Source organism: Ictalurus furcatus, chromosome 8 (genome assembly GCF_023375685.1).
Source record: "Ictalurus furcatus strain D&B chromosome 8, Billie_1.0, whole genome shotgun sequence".
Lineage (NCBI taxonomy): Eukaryota > Metazoa > Chordata > Actinopteri > Siluriformes > Ictaluridae > Ictalurus > Ictalurus furcatus.
In genome coordinates, this window is record NC_071262.1 from 9,371,946 (window position 1) to 9,386,365 (window position 14,420).

The 14,420-nt window shown below is 38.2% G+C and overlaps 1 protein-coding gene across 2 annotated transcripts in view; it reads left to right on the forward strand.

The window, feature by feature from the left end:
- Positions 1-14,420, forward strand: part of LOC128611208 (gamma-aminobutyric acid receptor subunit alpha-2) — a 59,054-nt gene that overhangs the window by 34,756 nt on the left and 9,878 nt on the right. For both annotated transcript variants that reach the window (XM_053630554.1, XM_053630556.1), the window contains one exon: positions 7,743-7,895. In XM_053630554.1, coding sequence (XP_053486529.1) covers positions 7,743-7,895 — 153 coding nt within the window. The remainder of the gene's footprint in view (positions 1-7,742; positions 7,896-14,420) is intronic.

A 14,420-nucleotide genomic window follows, 5' to 3' on the forward strand; every position in this document is an offset into this window, starting at 1 on the left:
TTTAAAGATTTGGATTCATCATTCTATGGGATTGATCACTGGTTGGCACTTCATGGTCTTTGGCTAATGAGAGTATCTGTTCTGCTTTTGCCGTTCTACAAAATCTCTTTCTCAGCAACAGTGTGCCCTAGAACACCACTGGAGACCATTTCTGAAACTTTAGTGCCAGACGACTCTGCCAGATGCTGAGTAATTACTTAACTGGATTTCTTTCTCTCTCTTCAGAAGATGACCTTTTCAAAATGCAATCATGTTTTTGAATCTTCCAGTGCATTTTTTTTTTTTGTCATTATCAAACCTCTTGTTGAGACACCCACATTTTTGGATTTGCCATTACACCTGTGTATTTGCTAAGTTTCTATTCTAGCGCACCTGGTTTGTCTAGTCAGTGTCTGGTAGTGATATTTAAAACTTTCTTGAAAAACCTTGAGGAAAAGTTTAAGAAATATGCCTGTATGGTTCTGGTCTTATCACAAAATAATAATGCTTGTAAAATACAAAGAAATGTTAGATCTAGATCTATAGAATAATACGATTATAGATGCATTTATCATACAATGTTACATGGGATTTTTTATTTTTACAAAAAAAGAAACACTTACTGCCCACTTACAGCAAAATCTCCTTCCTACCACTTCCTGCACTAGAGCTCTCAAACACAGACCGCTTTTGAGGTGGTACATAACAATTGTTCCATTGAAAACGACTTGGAGCAGCATCAATCTTCAGACCAGAACTTCCTTGAATGTAGTCGGCAGCGGTGAAATACTGACTATACACAAACGTGCTGCCTCTGAGAATCACGGACATAGACCCTTCTTCTCTCCTTATTGCACAAACCGCTTCCTCTTTTTGATTTTCATTTGATGGAAAATCATGAAATCTTAAATATGGTTGTTTTTGTTTTGAATTACTGCACTGAGGCACACTCCAGAAAGACTTGTTTCTGGACTCAGCCATCGCTTTTACCCGAGGTCAGATTACACGGCAGCAGTCATTCCCGGAAGCAACAAAGCCAGAAGTGTGAAATTGGCCTATCTGAGGTCAAGGATCTTGTTTCTAAGTACAGAGCCATACAGAATGAAAGTAATCATCTGTGGATGCTGGACAGTGTGGGCATGTATTAGTGTGAGTGAATCCCATGCATTTCAGTTTATGGGTAATGTGAGCTGTGTGAAGTACTTTATATTGTATTAATTTTGACTTAGAGGACATTGGGAAGATGTTATTACATACAGTATATTGCCAATTGATGTCAGATTGCTGGTCATTTATGTCAGCAGTCCATTTCTCAATTGGAAATGATGTGTGTATTGTGTTGTTTGTAGAAAATATGAATTTTTATATGCTTACCAACATTTTTATGCGGTTTGAAGGAGTGTAACTTTAGGTAGAGAGTTGGACTGTATTTGTGAAGGTTTCTGATGTTGATGCATTTCTTTATAGCTTGTTTCATTTGAGTAAACGCTAAATGACAGTGATCCGGTATTTTATGAAGGTCATAAACAAGCTGTTACTGAATAACACTCCCAAGCTGGTTCCTTCTCTCTGACTCCATGCTGAAAACTTAAAAGGTTTAGTGTTAAATAAGAACATGGGATTATTCCACAGTGGGGTATTATCAGATGGAGAGAAACTGTGATTAGGGAGTTTGTTTGTTTTCCACCAGGTGGTTAGAAGAGTGCTAATAGTGTTATATTTATGACAGTTATGCTTTTTTTTATTATGATTGTTTGGTCTATGAACAGAATGCCTCTGATGGCCAGCTCTTTAATTAAACTATCCTCAATTTCTAACCATGGATGGTTTGTGTTTTTTGTCTAGTCTCAAATGTAAAGCAATTGGTATAATAGGAAATAATAGTGAAAACAAATTAGATCCCCTAGTTCTTCAAATTGATTATGTTTTTGGAGAACGCATAGCTTGATTCTAGGTTATTAGTTTTTCCAATAAAGTTTGGTGAAGGCTTTGTCAAGAAAGGAGACCCAACCAAGGGTGGAGTAACAGGAGTTACTAGAGAAAAGGTGGTTGCTTTGGGGGCAGGATGTTCATTTTTGATTGAACATCTCTGGAGAGATCTGAAAATGGCTGTGCGCCAACGCTCCCCATCCAACCTGATGGAGCTTGAGAGGTCCTGCAAAGAAGAATGGGAGAAACTGCCCCAAAATAGGTGTGCCAAGCTTGTAGCATCATACTCAAAAAGACTTGAGGCTGTAATTGGTGCCAAAGGTACTTCAACAAAGTATTGAGCAAAGGCTGTGAATACTTATGTGCTTTTTTTGTTTTTTATTTTTAATAAATTTGTAAACATTTCAAAGAAACTTCTTTCACGTTGTCATTATGGGGTATTGTTTGTAGAATTTTGAGGAAAATAATGAATTTTATCCATTTTGGAATAAGGCTGTAACATAACAAAATGTGGAAAAAGTGAAACTCTGTGAATACTTTCCGGATGCACTGTAAGAAGATGATGGTATGTCTGATGGCAACAACCAGTGATTCAATGAAAAATGCAAACAGTAATGGAGATAATGGACATCCTTGTTGAGTAACTCTTTGTAGATTAAATTGTTTTTATATGTATATGTTAGTTACCACAGCGGCACTGGGCAATTTATATACAGTATCTCACAAAAGTGAGTACACCCCTCACATTTTTGTAAATATTTGATTATATCTTTTCATGTGACAACAATGAAGAAATGACACTTTGCTACAATGTAAAGTAGTGAGTGTACAGCTTGTATAACAGTGTAAATTTGCTGTCCCCTCAAAATAACTCAACACACAGCCATTAATGTCTAAACCGCTGTCAACAAAAGTAAGTACACCCCTAAGTGAAAATGTCTAAATTGGGCCCAATTAGCCATTTTCCCTCCCTGGTGTCATGTGACTTGTTAGTGTTACAAGGTCTCAGGTGTAAATGGGGAGCAGGTATGTTAAATTTGGTGTCATCGCTCTCACACCCCCTCATACTGGTCACTGGAAGTTCAACATGGTAACTCATGGCAAAGAACTCTCTGAAAAAAAGAATTGTTACTCTACATAAAGATGGCCTAGGCTATAAGAAGATTGCTGAGACCCTGACACTGAGCTGCAGCACGGAGATAGACCATACAGCGGTTTAACAGGACAGGTTCTACTCTGAACAGGCCTCGCCATGGTCGACCAAAGAAGTTGAGTGCACGTGCTCAGCATCATATCCAGACGTTGTCTTTGGGAAATAGACGTATGAGTGCTGCCAGCATTGCTGCAGAGGTTGAAGGGGTAGGGGGTCAGCCTGTGAGTGCTCAGACCATACACCGCACATTGCATCAAATTGATCTGCATGACTGTCGTCCCAGAAGGAAGCCTCTTCTAAAGACGATGCACAAGAAAGCCGCAAACAGTTTGCTGAAGACAAGCAGACTAAGGACATGGATTACTGGAACCATGTCCTGTGGTCTGATGAGACCAAGATAAACTTATTTGGTTCAGATAGTGTCAAGCATGTGTGGTGTCAACCAGGTGAGGAGTACAAGTGTGTCTTGCCTACAGTCAAGTGGTGGGAGTGTCATGGTCTCGGGCTACATGAATGCCTCCGTCACTGGGGAGCTACAGTTCATTGAGGGAACCATGAATGCCAACATGTACTGTGACATACTGAAGCAGAGCATGATCAGTATGCAGTATTCCAGCATGATAACGACCCCAAACACACCTCCAAGACAACCGCTGCCTTGCTAAAGATGCTGAGGGTGAAGGTGATGGACTGGCCAAGCATGTCTCCAGACCTAAACCCTATTGAGCATCTGTGGGGCATCCTCAAACGGAAGCACAAGGTCTCTAACATCCACCGGCTCCGTGATGTCGTCATGGAGGAGTGGAAGAGGACTCCAGTGGCAACCTGTGAAGCTCTGGTGAACTCCATGCCCAAGAGGGTTAAGGCAGTGCTGGAAAATAATGGTGGCCACACAAAATATTGACACTTTGGGCCCAATTTGGACATTTTCACTTAGGGGTGTACTCACTTTTGTTGCCAGCGGTTTAGACATTAATGGCTGTGTGTTGAGTTATTTTGAGGGGATAGCAAATTTACACTGCTATACAAGCTGTCCACTCTCTACTTTACATTGTAGCAAAGTGTCATTTCTTCAGTGTTGTCACATGAAAAGATACAATCAAATATTTACAAAAATGTGAGGGATGTACTCACTTTTGTGAGATACTGTAGCATTTTTTTATAAACATTTCATGAAACGTGATCCAAATCCAAAGTGACAGAGAGTGAGGTGAAGAGAAAGGACTAATCTACCCTAACAAATACTTTCTCATGATGATACTTTCAATGATGATTTATTTGCATAGTTATTACTGTTGTACCAGTTCATTAAGTGGCCAACTGTCTGCGTAGCACAATTTTGGTATTAACTCTCGATACGACGAGTGCATAACTCAACTCTGGATATCACCCTTAAAGGAAATTTCTTTACATTTAAGGAGGTATTTGATGACTGGATAGATTAATCTAAGTTTGCTGCTTTCACTCAAACCAGAATCAAATAAAAACAAAATACAAATAAGAACAGGCAATTTAATCAGCACAGTCATTCTGTAAGAACAGTTTGAATAAACTGAAATAATCAGGTTTGGCACGGTGTACTAGAGTATGCAATATTCAGAACAACCTCCACTTAGATAATTACTCTGGTCTGGAAAGATGATTACAGAAACCATAAAAAAGTTATGACTTGTGCATTTTCTTTAATTCCCTTGTCAATCCATCTCTGCCTTCGTTTCTAAGAGATTTTATTGGTTTCTTGTGTCAAAAGTATTTATCGTTTTTGGTGCATGCTCATGATAATTTTATCAATAATCCCACAATTTTATCATAATTTTGTCAAAAATCCTCTCCCCTGGTGTCACAGTGTTGCCCCATTCAATGATGACACAGCTGCATTTCAATCACTGATTACCCAGGTGATAGCATCTTGCTAGGTATGGGGAGAGGGATGAATGTGCTCATCAGTAGCAATTAGAAGGCCAATTCTTGTTTATATCACAGGAGTAGGATGGATAGAGAGACTATGTGCACATGGACTAGACATGACTAACATCATCACTAAACAGGAGAAATGTCTGGAAATTGGAATGATTCAGAAGAGAAGAAGTAGTCGGCCGTTCATGCCAAGGACAAAAAAATTGTCAAATTAATCTCACAGTCCGGGTTGCATCATTTATGAGTCAGTAATAAAGAACGTGGCACAGATTCAGATTGAAAAAACACTCAGGGAGTGAACGTGACAGAGAAGAATGATAAACAGAGCGAAGGAGAAAGGAAATTCACATACACCGGGGCCTAAATGCTGCTGTCTGTGCGACATGTAAATCTGTTAGCACATTAAATCCTGTGTTTCGGTCTCATTCTCCCATCCTGATACACAATTACAGACCTTTAGTGGTGCGAAATGTGGCAGTTCTTCATGACCTCACCCTGGTTAAAAAAAAAAAAAAAACACACAGTTTCTCCTTCCCTTCCACACAATGCTGTCATCTGGGACCACATGCATAATGATTTCATCTCCATATCGTAATTGCTACCTTCATGCTACAAGGACTTCATGCTTATAGCTGAAGTCTTGACAGACACACCCATACAGTATGGTGGTACCTCGATATAATACATTTTTGATACAGCGCTGCCTGAATATGTGTCCTTGGTTTTCATTTTCAACTGATTAAAACATTTAGCATTGTATATTGTTTTCATACAACAGTTTTATAAACAAGAATGTTCTGCTTATTTTTGCTCCACTAGTGGAAATACATCCAGAAGGAGCTACATTCACTTTATATCACCTCAGCTAGTTGGCTCACATTGATTTGTACATTCCTGATAAAGGTGCTTCTGGTGAAATTGGTGTCCCTTCTTCTTTTTCATCTTCAGATGAAGAGCTTTCATATTTTAAGCCTGAAAAGTATCGCTTGCCATGTCCGCTGATGATGACACTAACATCACTGTAGTAACCTTTTCAAGCAAGGAAGTGGAATTTTACATGGCAAACGCAGACAAGCAGAGTGATACACACAGTGAAATGTCCCGGTGCAGTTTTAAGAAATATAGGCACTCTTGGAACGCTGCTCAACAAAACATAATGTAATTAAAAAAAATTTAATGACTATTTAAACATTAATAGCGCTGGTCAAACTTTCAATGGTGTGCAGGGTTGCCAGGTCTCAGGAACATTTTCTCCCCAAGTCAAAACCACACAAAATACCAGAAACTTGGCCAAAACATTTGGGCCATTGTAAAAGTGACCAATACATGCACACTTTTCTGATTCGTTGATTTGAAATTAGCCCAATTTAGGCAACCTGTAACTCCAACTTTTTTTATTCGCCCTCCACTTTGTGAATATGAACTTCCAAATCACTACACTGATTTCAACCAGGAAATGCTGCCTTGATGCAGAGAGAGAGAGAGAATGAGAGCTATTGGCTCATGACAAACAGTATGCTAGCTTTTTTTTTTTTAACTATTATAGCCTCATCAGATTCAAGACATAGAGGAAGATACTTTTTCAGAGGAAGGAGTGTGGGCTTGATAAGGTTTAGATGCTTCTTACACCTCACATAATTAAAGTGGTGTTTAATGGTGAATAGCCAACTTTATTATGCAGTCTGTTGAAGGTATTGTTCAATATGCTGACATATAGAATTGAAAGCCTTGTATCAAATGTTACGATACGATACTCCATATTGTTACATCCCTAGTAACATATATTGAAGGTACGTTGGACTGGAGAATTTTCTACACATAATCATAAGTCTAACGCTAACCCTTAATCTCAGTAACTGCAAAGAAATAGTTTTACACTTTCAGTGCTAAATAATAATAATAATAATAATAATAATAATAATAATAATAATAATTTGAAATCACTCTCTCATACACATAAAAAATGTCTGTCCTCCTCCTTTTACCACACACACACACACAATCACACACACACACACACACACATTGGGAGAAATCAGGTGATAGAAATTGAAATTTTAAATTGAAATCAGGTGATAGAATGCAACACAGTGCATCAAGACTACAGGATTTCATTTGAGTTAATCCCCTGTGCAAAATCCAAAACATGCACATCTAGACCTGATAATTCACATAAGGGAGGAATAAGGAGGAAGTGTGGAGTGTGCGTGCTGACAAAAGAGTGTATCTTAGAGGAATAATGCAGGGAAAAATCCCTCCACAAGCTCTCAGAAGGAGCTCCCTCTTCGCTGAGTGACAGAATCCAGCACGTCCAGAATCCAGATAGCTTTCTCCATTCTGTTGCCATGGGCAACACCATCTCTCTCTCTCTCTCTCTCTCTCTCTCTCTCTCTCTCTCTCTCTTTCTCTCTTCCCCCCTCTTTCTTTCTCTTAGTCTGTTTTGTTGACAGTTTTCCATAAGGTATCCTCTGTTCCAAGGCTGGTGGTGTGCCATGTTTCTGTAGCTCTGAATACTAATTACTCTCTTAGGCCATAATGATATACATTCATAACCCAGTCAGTGTGAAACAGATCATTATTTAATGATTCCTAGATTGACCAAAATGGAAGAAAGCATCAAACTGCTTCTAATCAGAGCTCTTAATCAGCTCTGAACATTTATTCCCTTTGGTTTCTAGTGTGGTGTTTAATTAGGCTTAAACTGTACAATATGTTTATGTGCTGCACTACTTCCTATATCACATGCTCCTTTCTCTGTTTTCAGGCGAGTACACAGTGATGACAGCTCACTTCCATCTGAAGAGGAAGATTGGATATTTTGTGATTCAGACATACCTCCCGTGCATCATGACAGTCATCCTATCACAGGTCTCGTTTTGGCTCAATCGTGAGTCTGTGCCTGCCAGGACTGTGTTTGGTGAGTACTGTAATGAGTAGTTTTTCCCTATCTATTCCATTTACACCATACAGTCGAGCATGTGGCGATGACATATATGGAGAATATGTTCTTATTTACACACACAAGATGAGTAGGTAATGTCTCAGGCGTGTATGTCTGAGATTACATCCCAGAAACTGTAGCACTGAATCAAAAATAAAGCAAAAGGTGATTCCCTCCAGCTTGCCACTAACCCACACTACTTGCTGAATTTGAATTTCATGTAACACTAGAGTAATCTGTCTCTCCTTCTCAAAGCAATGTTATATGCGTTTAAATAAAAATACAACAATCCAGTGCATGAAAGATACATTTTAATGTGTCTGTGTGAGGTAATTTAGCTTGTTTAAATATAGTGTGTGATGCAATATAATACAATTTAATGAGATTCAACATAGCACAAAATCTTTTATTGTTGGTAAATATTGTATAGTGGTCTTTAAAAAAAAAACTAGAAAGCATAAATGTACAATCCAGTTATGAGAGAGAGAGAGGGAGAGAGAGTAGGCTGCATTGCAATTGGAAACAGTTATTGTATCCTATTTGAAATCCTATTCATTTTAAGGTATATATTTTAACACATAGCAGTATAGATGCATTTGGTCAGATATTAAAAATGTTATTTGCTCTTCATTATGCGACATTTGTGACACTGTTCATGAGAAATGTCCAACAGTTTTCCTTTCCTCTCGCCTGGTGTTTCGGCAGTTTTCTGGTGAATCCAGATCTCAACAAGAAAACACAACGATTCATCCTAGTGCCTTTCTAAGGATGAGTGAAATCTTCCACATTTCACCGGCTGACATATGACCTGGGAGGATCTGAAGGTTGTTGTCAAATCCCTTCTTGAGTGTTCCTAGTGCTCCCACTTTGACCAGCGCCACTCTTGTCTTGGGGTTCATCCTGCTTATCTCCAGATCCTTGTTTTTGGAGAGAATTTTCAGTCTCCTTGAGCATGACGGACGCATCGTCTGGAATGGCAATGTATGTCAGCCGACACGTCCTCTCTCATTTATTGTGGAACACTGTGTCAGGACGGTTGGCTAGTATCATCTGGTCAGTGAGGATAGGCACATCCCACATGGATGCTGTCTTGTTGATGTTGATGATTTTGTCAGGGACGTGCTCATAGTACTTGTCAGGTACTTCCCTCAGGTGCTTGCACATGGACCAGTGAATGTATCTGGCCACGTTGTTATGTCTCTGAGTGTACTTAAACGAAGCAATCATCATGCAACCAGTGACTATGTGGCTGATGTCTCCTTTTTATTATTATTATTATTATTATTATTATTATTATTATTATTGTTGTTGCTGTTATTATTATTATTATTATTATCATCATCATCATCATTATTATTATTATTATTAATAATAATAATAATACTTTTAATAATAATATTTTTTCGATATCACAATAGAATACATTACATTTATAAATAATGTTAAAAACAATGAGACACCTTTCCACTGCAGGATACTTGTGTCACATCAAACTTGCCGTTCCCTTCTAAAGTGTGCCTGACAACCAGGTGCAAGATGTTTTGCCCCGCTGTACTGGTTACACCACACGCCCACTCCAGTACCAATAAATTGGTAGCATGGAAATGTGCTGAAGGCGTCCTCAATCCACATCGCTAAATCACCTGTCAAGAAAGGCTATGTGCCATACATAAACCCGTCACAGTATTTTTATGATTTATGATGGGTTTTTATAGCTGCAGGTTATTTTGTGCTACTGCCCTGTGATTCCTGCTTATGACAAAAAATCCTTGATAATTAATCTGCTGTGACACCTTAGTGGGACGTGTAGATTAGCTGGCTTGGCTCGACAAGAACTGAGTCTGAATTATTTGGGTGTCAAAGATAGTATTCTGGAATTCCTGTACGAAAAGTAACCCAGTTTTCTTAGCTTTCTTGACAAGGACAAGAGAATTCTATTGTCTTTGTTGTGCATATTTTATAAAATAATAAAGTAATTGTGAGAGAGAGAGAGATGCAGGAGATATGTAGGAAAGCTGTGCTCTGTGTTTTAAGACTTAAAACCAAAAATCTGTTTTCAAAGGACATAAGCAGACAAATGGCGTTAGTCAAAAACTATTTGGAGTTAGAAAATTATATTGGAAAACAGGAAAAGAAACACAGTATCATAAGCAAATTGCACTGTCGTAGAACACTAGTTACATATTCAACTGTGGTTCTATGAATAGCAGATAACTGCTGTTTTTGGTGAATATCATTATGATGTCCTCTGGTACATGAAGTGTACATGAAGTGAAAAGTGATGTAGCATAAATAAATACTTTTGTCATACAACCTTCTTGCTGAGTAGCAGCTCAGAATTCCTGGAGCACAAAACTACTAACTAATGCCCATGAGGAGGAGATGCTTCTCGTAGAGTGGCATTATTAGCTCTGGTTACTTTCCCAGCCTCCAAAAGACTATTAGGCCTGTGGCTAAATACTGTTTTTTCCCACTGTATCGCACACTTTTCTTGATTAGTTCCCAAGTTACCCGTGGTTGATTATACACAGATTCGGCTCTGAGTGACTAATGAGCCACGGTGGAAGACTTGTGCTTGTGCAGTTAATGTGGGAGTCCCCTGGAAGCCAAGAAGGAGCACCAGCTATTTGTTCACTACCTTATCATTAAACATCAGTCACACGTGCCCATGTCCAATGATGACTGATAAGCAGAGTAAGAACCTGAGAAATCAATCAGAGTTTCATTCTAGGTGTATGAATGACCATTTGAGCAGCAGGAGGTCACTGGGCTGTATTAAGAGTTGAGTTAAGCAGTGGGGATTTAGTACCATGGGGGGCACAGTGGCTTAGTGGTTAGCACGTTTGCATTGCACCTCTGGGGTTGTGGGTTCAAAACCTATTCACGACCCTATGTGCATGTTCTTCCCACAAACTCCATTTTCCTCCCATCAGTCCAGTAGGCTAATTGGCATTTCTAAAATTGCCCGGAGTTTGTGAATGTGTGTACAGTTGTGCCCTGCGATGGGTTGGCACTCCCCGCCCTGTGCCCCAAGTTCCCTGGGATAGGCTCCAGGCTCCCTGCGACCCTGTGTAGGATAAGCAATATGGAAATGGTTGGATGGTTGGATTTAATAACATAATTGCTCACATTGGTATTCAGACTTAAGACATAACTACAAACTACATAAAATATTCAGAAGTTGTCCGAGAGTTTTCATTTTACTTGTGCGATATCCCCACAAGTGACGAGCAATATTATTTTGATTTAACCACAATATGTCCTACTGAAATTTATATTTTGGACCATACAAACTACTGAATGTTATTTGAGGCCAATATTAAATACATAAATATGACACTATTGGTTCATTAATAATATCATAACTTTAAAAGTTACCATGAAATGTTTTTTTTCTTCTTCTTCTTCTGGACGGTTGACATTAAAGGTGATAGTACAGTGCTGTGAAAAAGTATTTGACCCCATCCTGATTTCTTATTTTAGTGTGTATATCTCATACTAAATTGTTTCAGAAATGAAAGCAAAATCTTAGATAAAACAAAGGCAACCTGAGTAAACACAAAATACAGTCTATCAATGATAATGTTATTTATTGAAGCAAAAAAGTTATCCAATACCAACTGGGCCTGTGTGAAAATGTATTTGTCCCCATATTTACTAATTGCACAAATCTATGAAACTGCATTCAGAATGGGTTTCGGCTGGACTAGACGCAACCAGGCCTGATTACTGCAAACCCTGTTCAATCAAATCAACACTTAAATAGAAATTTTCAACAGCATGAAGTTGGTTAAAAGGTCTTACACAGTAACACACTATGCCAAAGAAATTTCAGAAATGATGAGGAAGAAGGTGATTCATATACATCAGTCTGGGAAGGGTTACAACGCTATTTCAAAGGCTCTGGGACTCCAAAGGACCACGGTGAGAGCCATTATCTCCAAATAGAAAAATTCGGCACAGTAGTGAACCCTCCCAGAAGTGGCCGACCTTCCAAAATTCCTCCAAAAGTACAGCAACTACTCATCCAGCAAGTTACAAAAGAGCCAAGGACAACATCAAAGGACCTACAGGCTTCTCTTGCATCAATAAAGATCACTGTTCATGACTCCACTATCAGAAAGACACTGGGCAAAAATGGCATCCATGGAAGAGTGTCGAGGTGAAAACCACTGCTAACCCAGAAGAACATTAAGACTCGTCTGAATTTTACCAAAACACACCTTGATGATCCTCAAACCTTTTGGGAGAATGTTCTGTGGATTGATGAGTCGAAAGTGGAACTGTTTGGAAGACATGCGTCCCGTTACATCTGGCGTAAACCAAACACAGAATTCCACAAAAAGAACATCATACCTACAGTCAAGCATAGTGGTGGAAGTGTGATGGTATGGGGATGCTTTGCTGCTTTGGGGCCTAGGCAACTTATAATAATTAAGGGAAACATTAATTCTGTTCTCTATCAGAAAATCCTAAAGGAGAATGTCCGGTCTTCGGTCTGTAAGTTTAAACTCAAGCACAACAGGATTATGCAGCAAGAGAATGATCCAAAGCATCCAAAGCAAGTAAGTCCTAGTCCTAGAAGTAAGTGAAAGACTGATCTCCAGTTATCGGAAGCTTTTGGTTGCAGTTATTGCTGCTAAAGATGGCACAACCAGATTTTAAGTTTAAGGGGGCAATTAGTTTTTCACTGGGGAGATAGGTGTTGACTTTTTTGCCTCAATAATAAATAAACATATAAAAAAACTTTATTGTGTGTTTACTCAGGTTGCCTTTGTTTTATGTTGTATTTCGTTTGAAGATCTAAAATTATTTAGTATGAGATGTACACAAAAAAAGAAGAAATCACAGCACTGTATCCTAATCTGAGACAATACTCATCTCATGCATTGTTTTTTTTGTTGTTGTTGTTTTTTTTGTTTTGTTTTGTTTTTTGTTGTTTTTACGGATAGAAGTTAGAAATTAGTAACTAATCAGTGACTACATTAAATCTGTAATAAAAAATTATATGCTGTTACAAGAGTGAGGAATGTATAGGTTTAATACTAGTTTTAGCCAGAATTAAGGAACTGTTACCATGGAGATTCCCTCTGTTTTCTTTTCTTTCTTCTAACCAAGTAATAATATCTTTTTCTCCTCTTGCTTTCGGCTAGCTTCAGAAGAGTTAGAACCTCACCTTGGACCCCAGAACTAATGTGCATCCACAAACCTTTTACTCAGAAATAATCTTTTTGTAATTTTGAGAACACCATTGTAAGACATTTACCAAGGTGAATGTGTTATGGATATGTACATTGTCAGCACTCACGCTAGCTACACACCAGCACGCATATGTGAATGTACAAACCCCATGTCTTTATTGACCTTTCATTTTCTCATACTCACAGTATGCAGCATGCATTTATACATCCACCTTCAATTTATGTATTAATGCATAAGAATATTCACTTTTAATGATGTGCCTATTATTGCAGTCTTTTCTATGGCAGCATTTGTAGTTCTGGTTTATTTATGATATTATAGTTTTTTTTTTCTTTGTGTTTTTGACCTCTTAGATGAGTGAGTCAGTATGGCAGTATGAACTCCAGGAGAGAAACACCATGTTCTTTCAGCAAGCTGAATAAATTGAGACCAAAGGTTCACTATGACTAAGATATGTGACTAATATAAATGCGTGGTGCTTTTTTTTTCTATTTATGTGGTTTCTTTACAGAATGCTGGGGTGCATGATTTTAGCTAATTATACTGAAAAAGCAGGAACAGTAAACGGATTTGTGAAATCTGTGTCCAATGTATCAAGTGTATACCTATACTGTAGTACCTAACTGACAAATAATCACACTGACTTTATTTAATTATTAGTTTAAACTAATTTTAGGCACAATTTTAGTGAGAAGAATAATTTAGCCATTTTTATTATGTAATTGAATCTAAGACACTATGGAGGGAAAAAGGCATAAACATGGAAAATGTTTTTTTTTTTTTATCAATAAAAGAGACTTTACCTTAATGCCAAGGATCTATTTAGCCAGAGCTTAATTTGAGCCTTTTTATGTGGATCCGCCGTCTCTGTAGCTGGATGTTTAAAGTCTCACACAGCAATATTATCAAAACACATCGTTTTAGTTTTTAATTCACCAAAAGTAAAATAGAACAACAAAAAAAACTGCAATGAAAAGGCTAATCTTATATTACCGCTACTGGCTTATAGCCAATCAATAGCCTTTTTCACATAATGTAATAATTTCAAGTTCAAAGGTCACCTGAATTCATTGTCACGAAGCGAAGCCTACAGCATGAGTTGTGGAGTGTGTCATGGTGAGAAGAAAGCAGTTATCATTAACAGCGTTTTTTAAGAACACAAACACCGACAGAAGACAGAAAAATACTAAATAGGCAAGACTCCAAGAGAGCAAGCAGCAGCAGGTCACTGATGAAGCAGTTTGGCGACCATTCCCAAGATTAAGAGAGATAATGCTAGCCTGATTGTGGAAGGTTTTT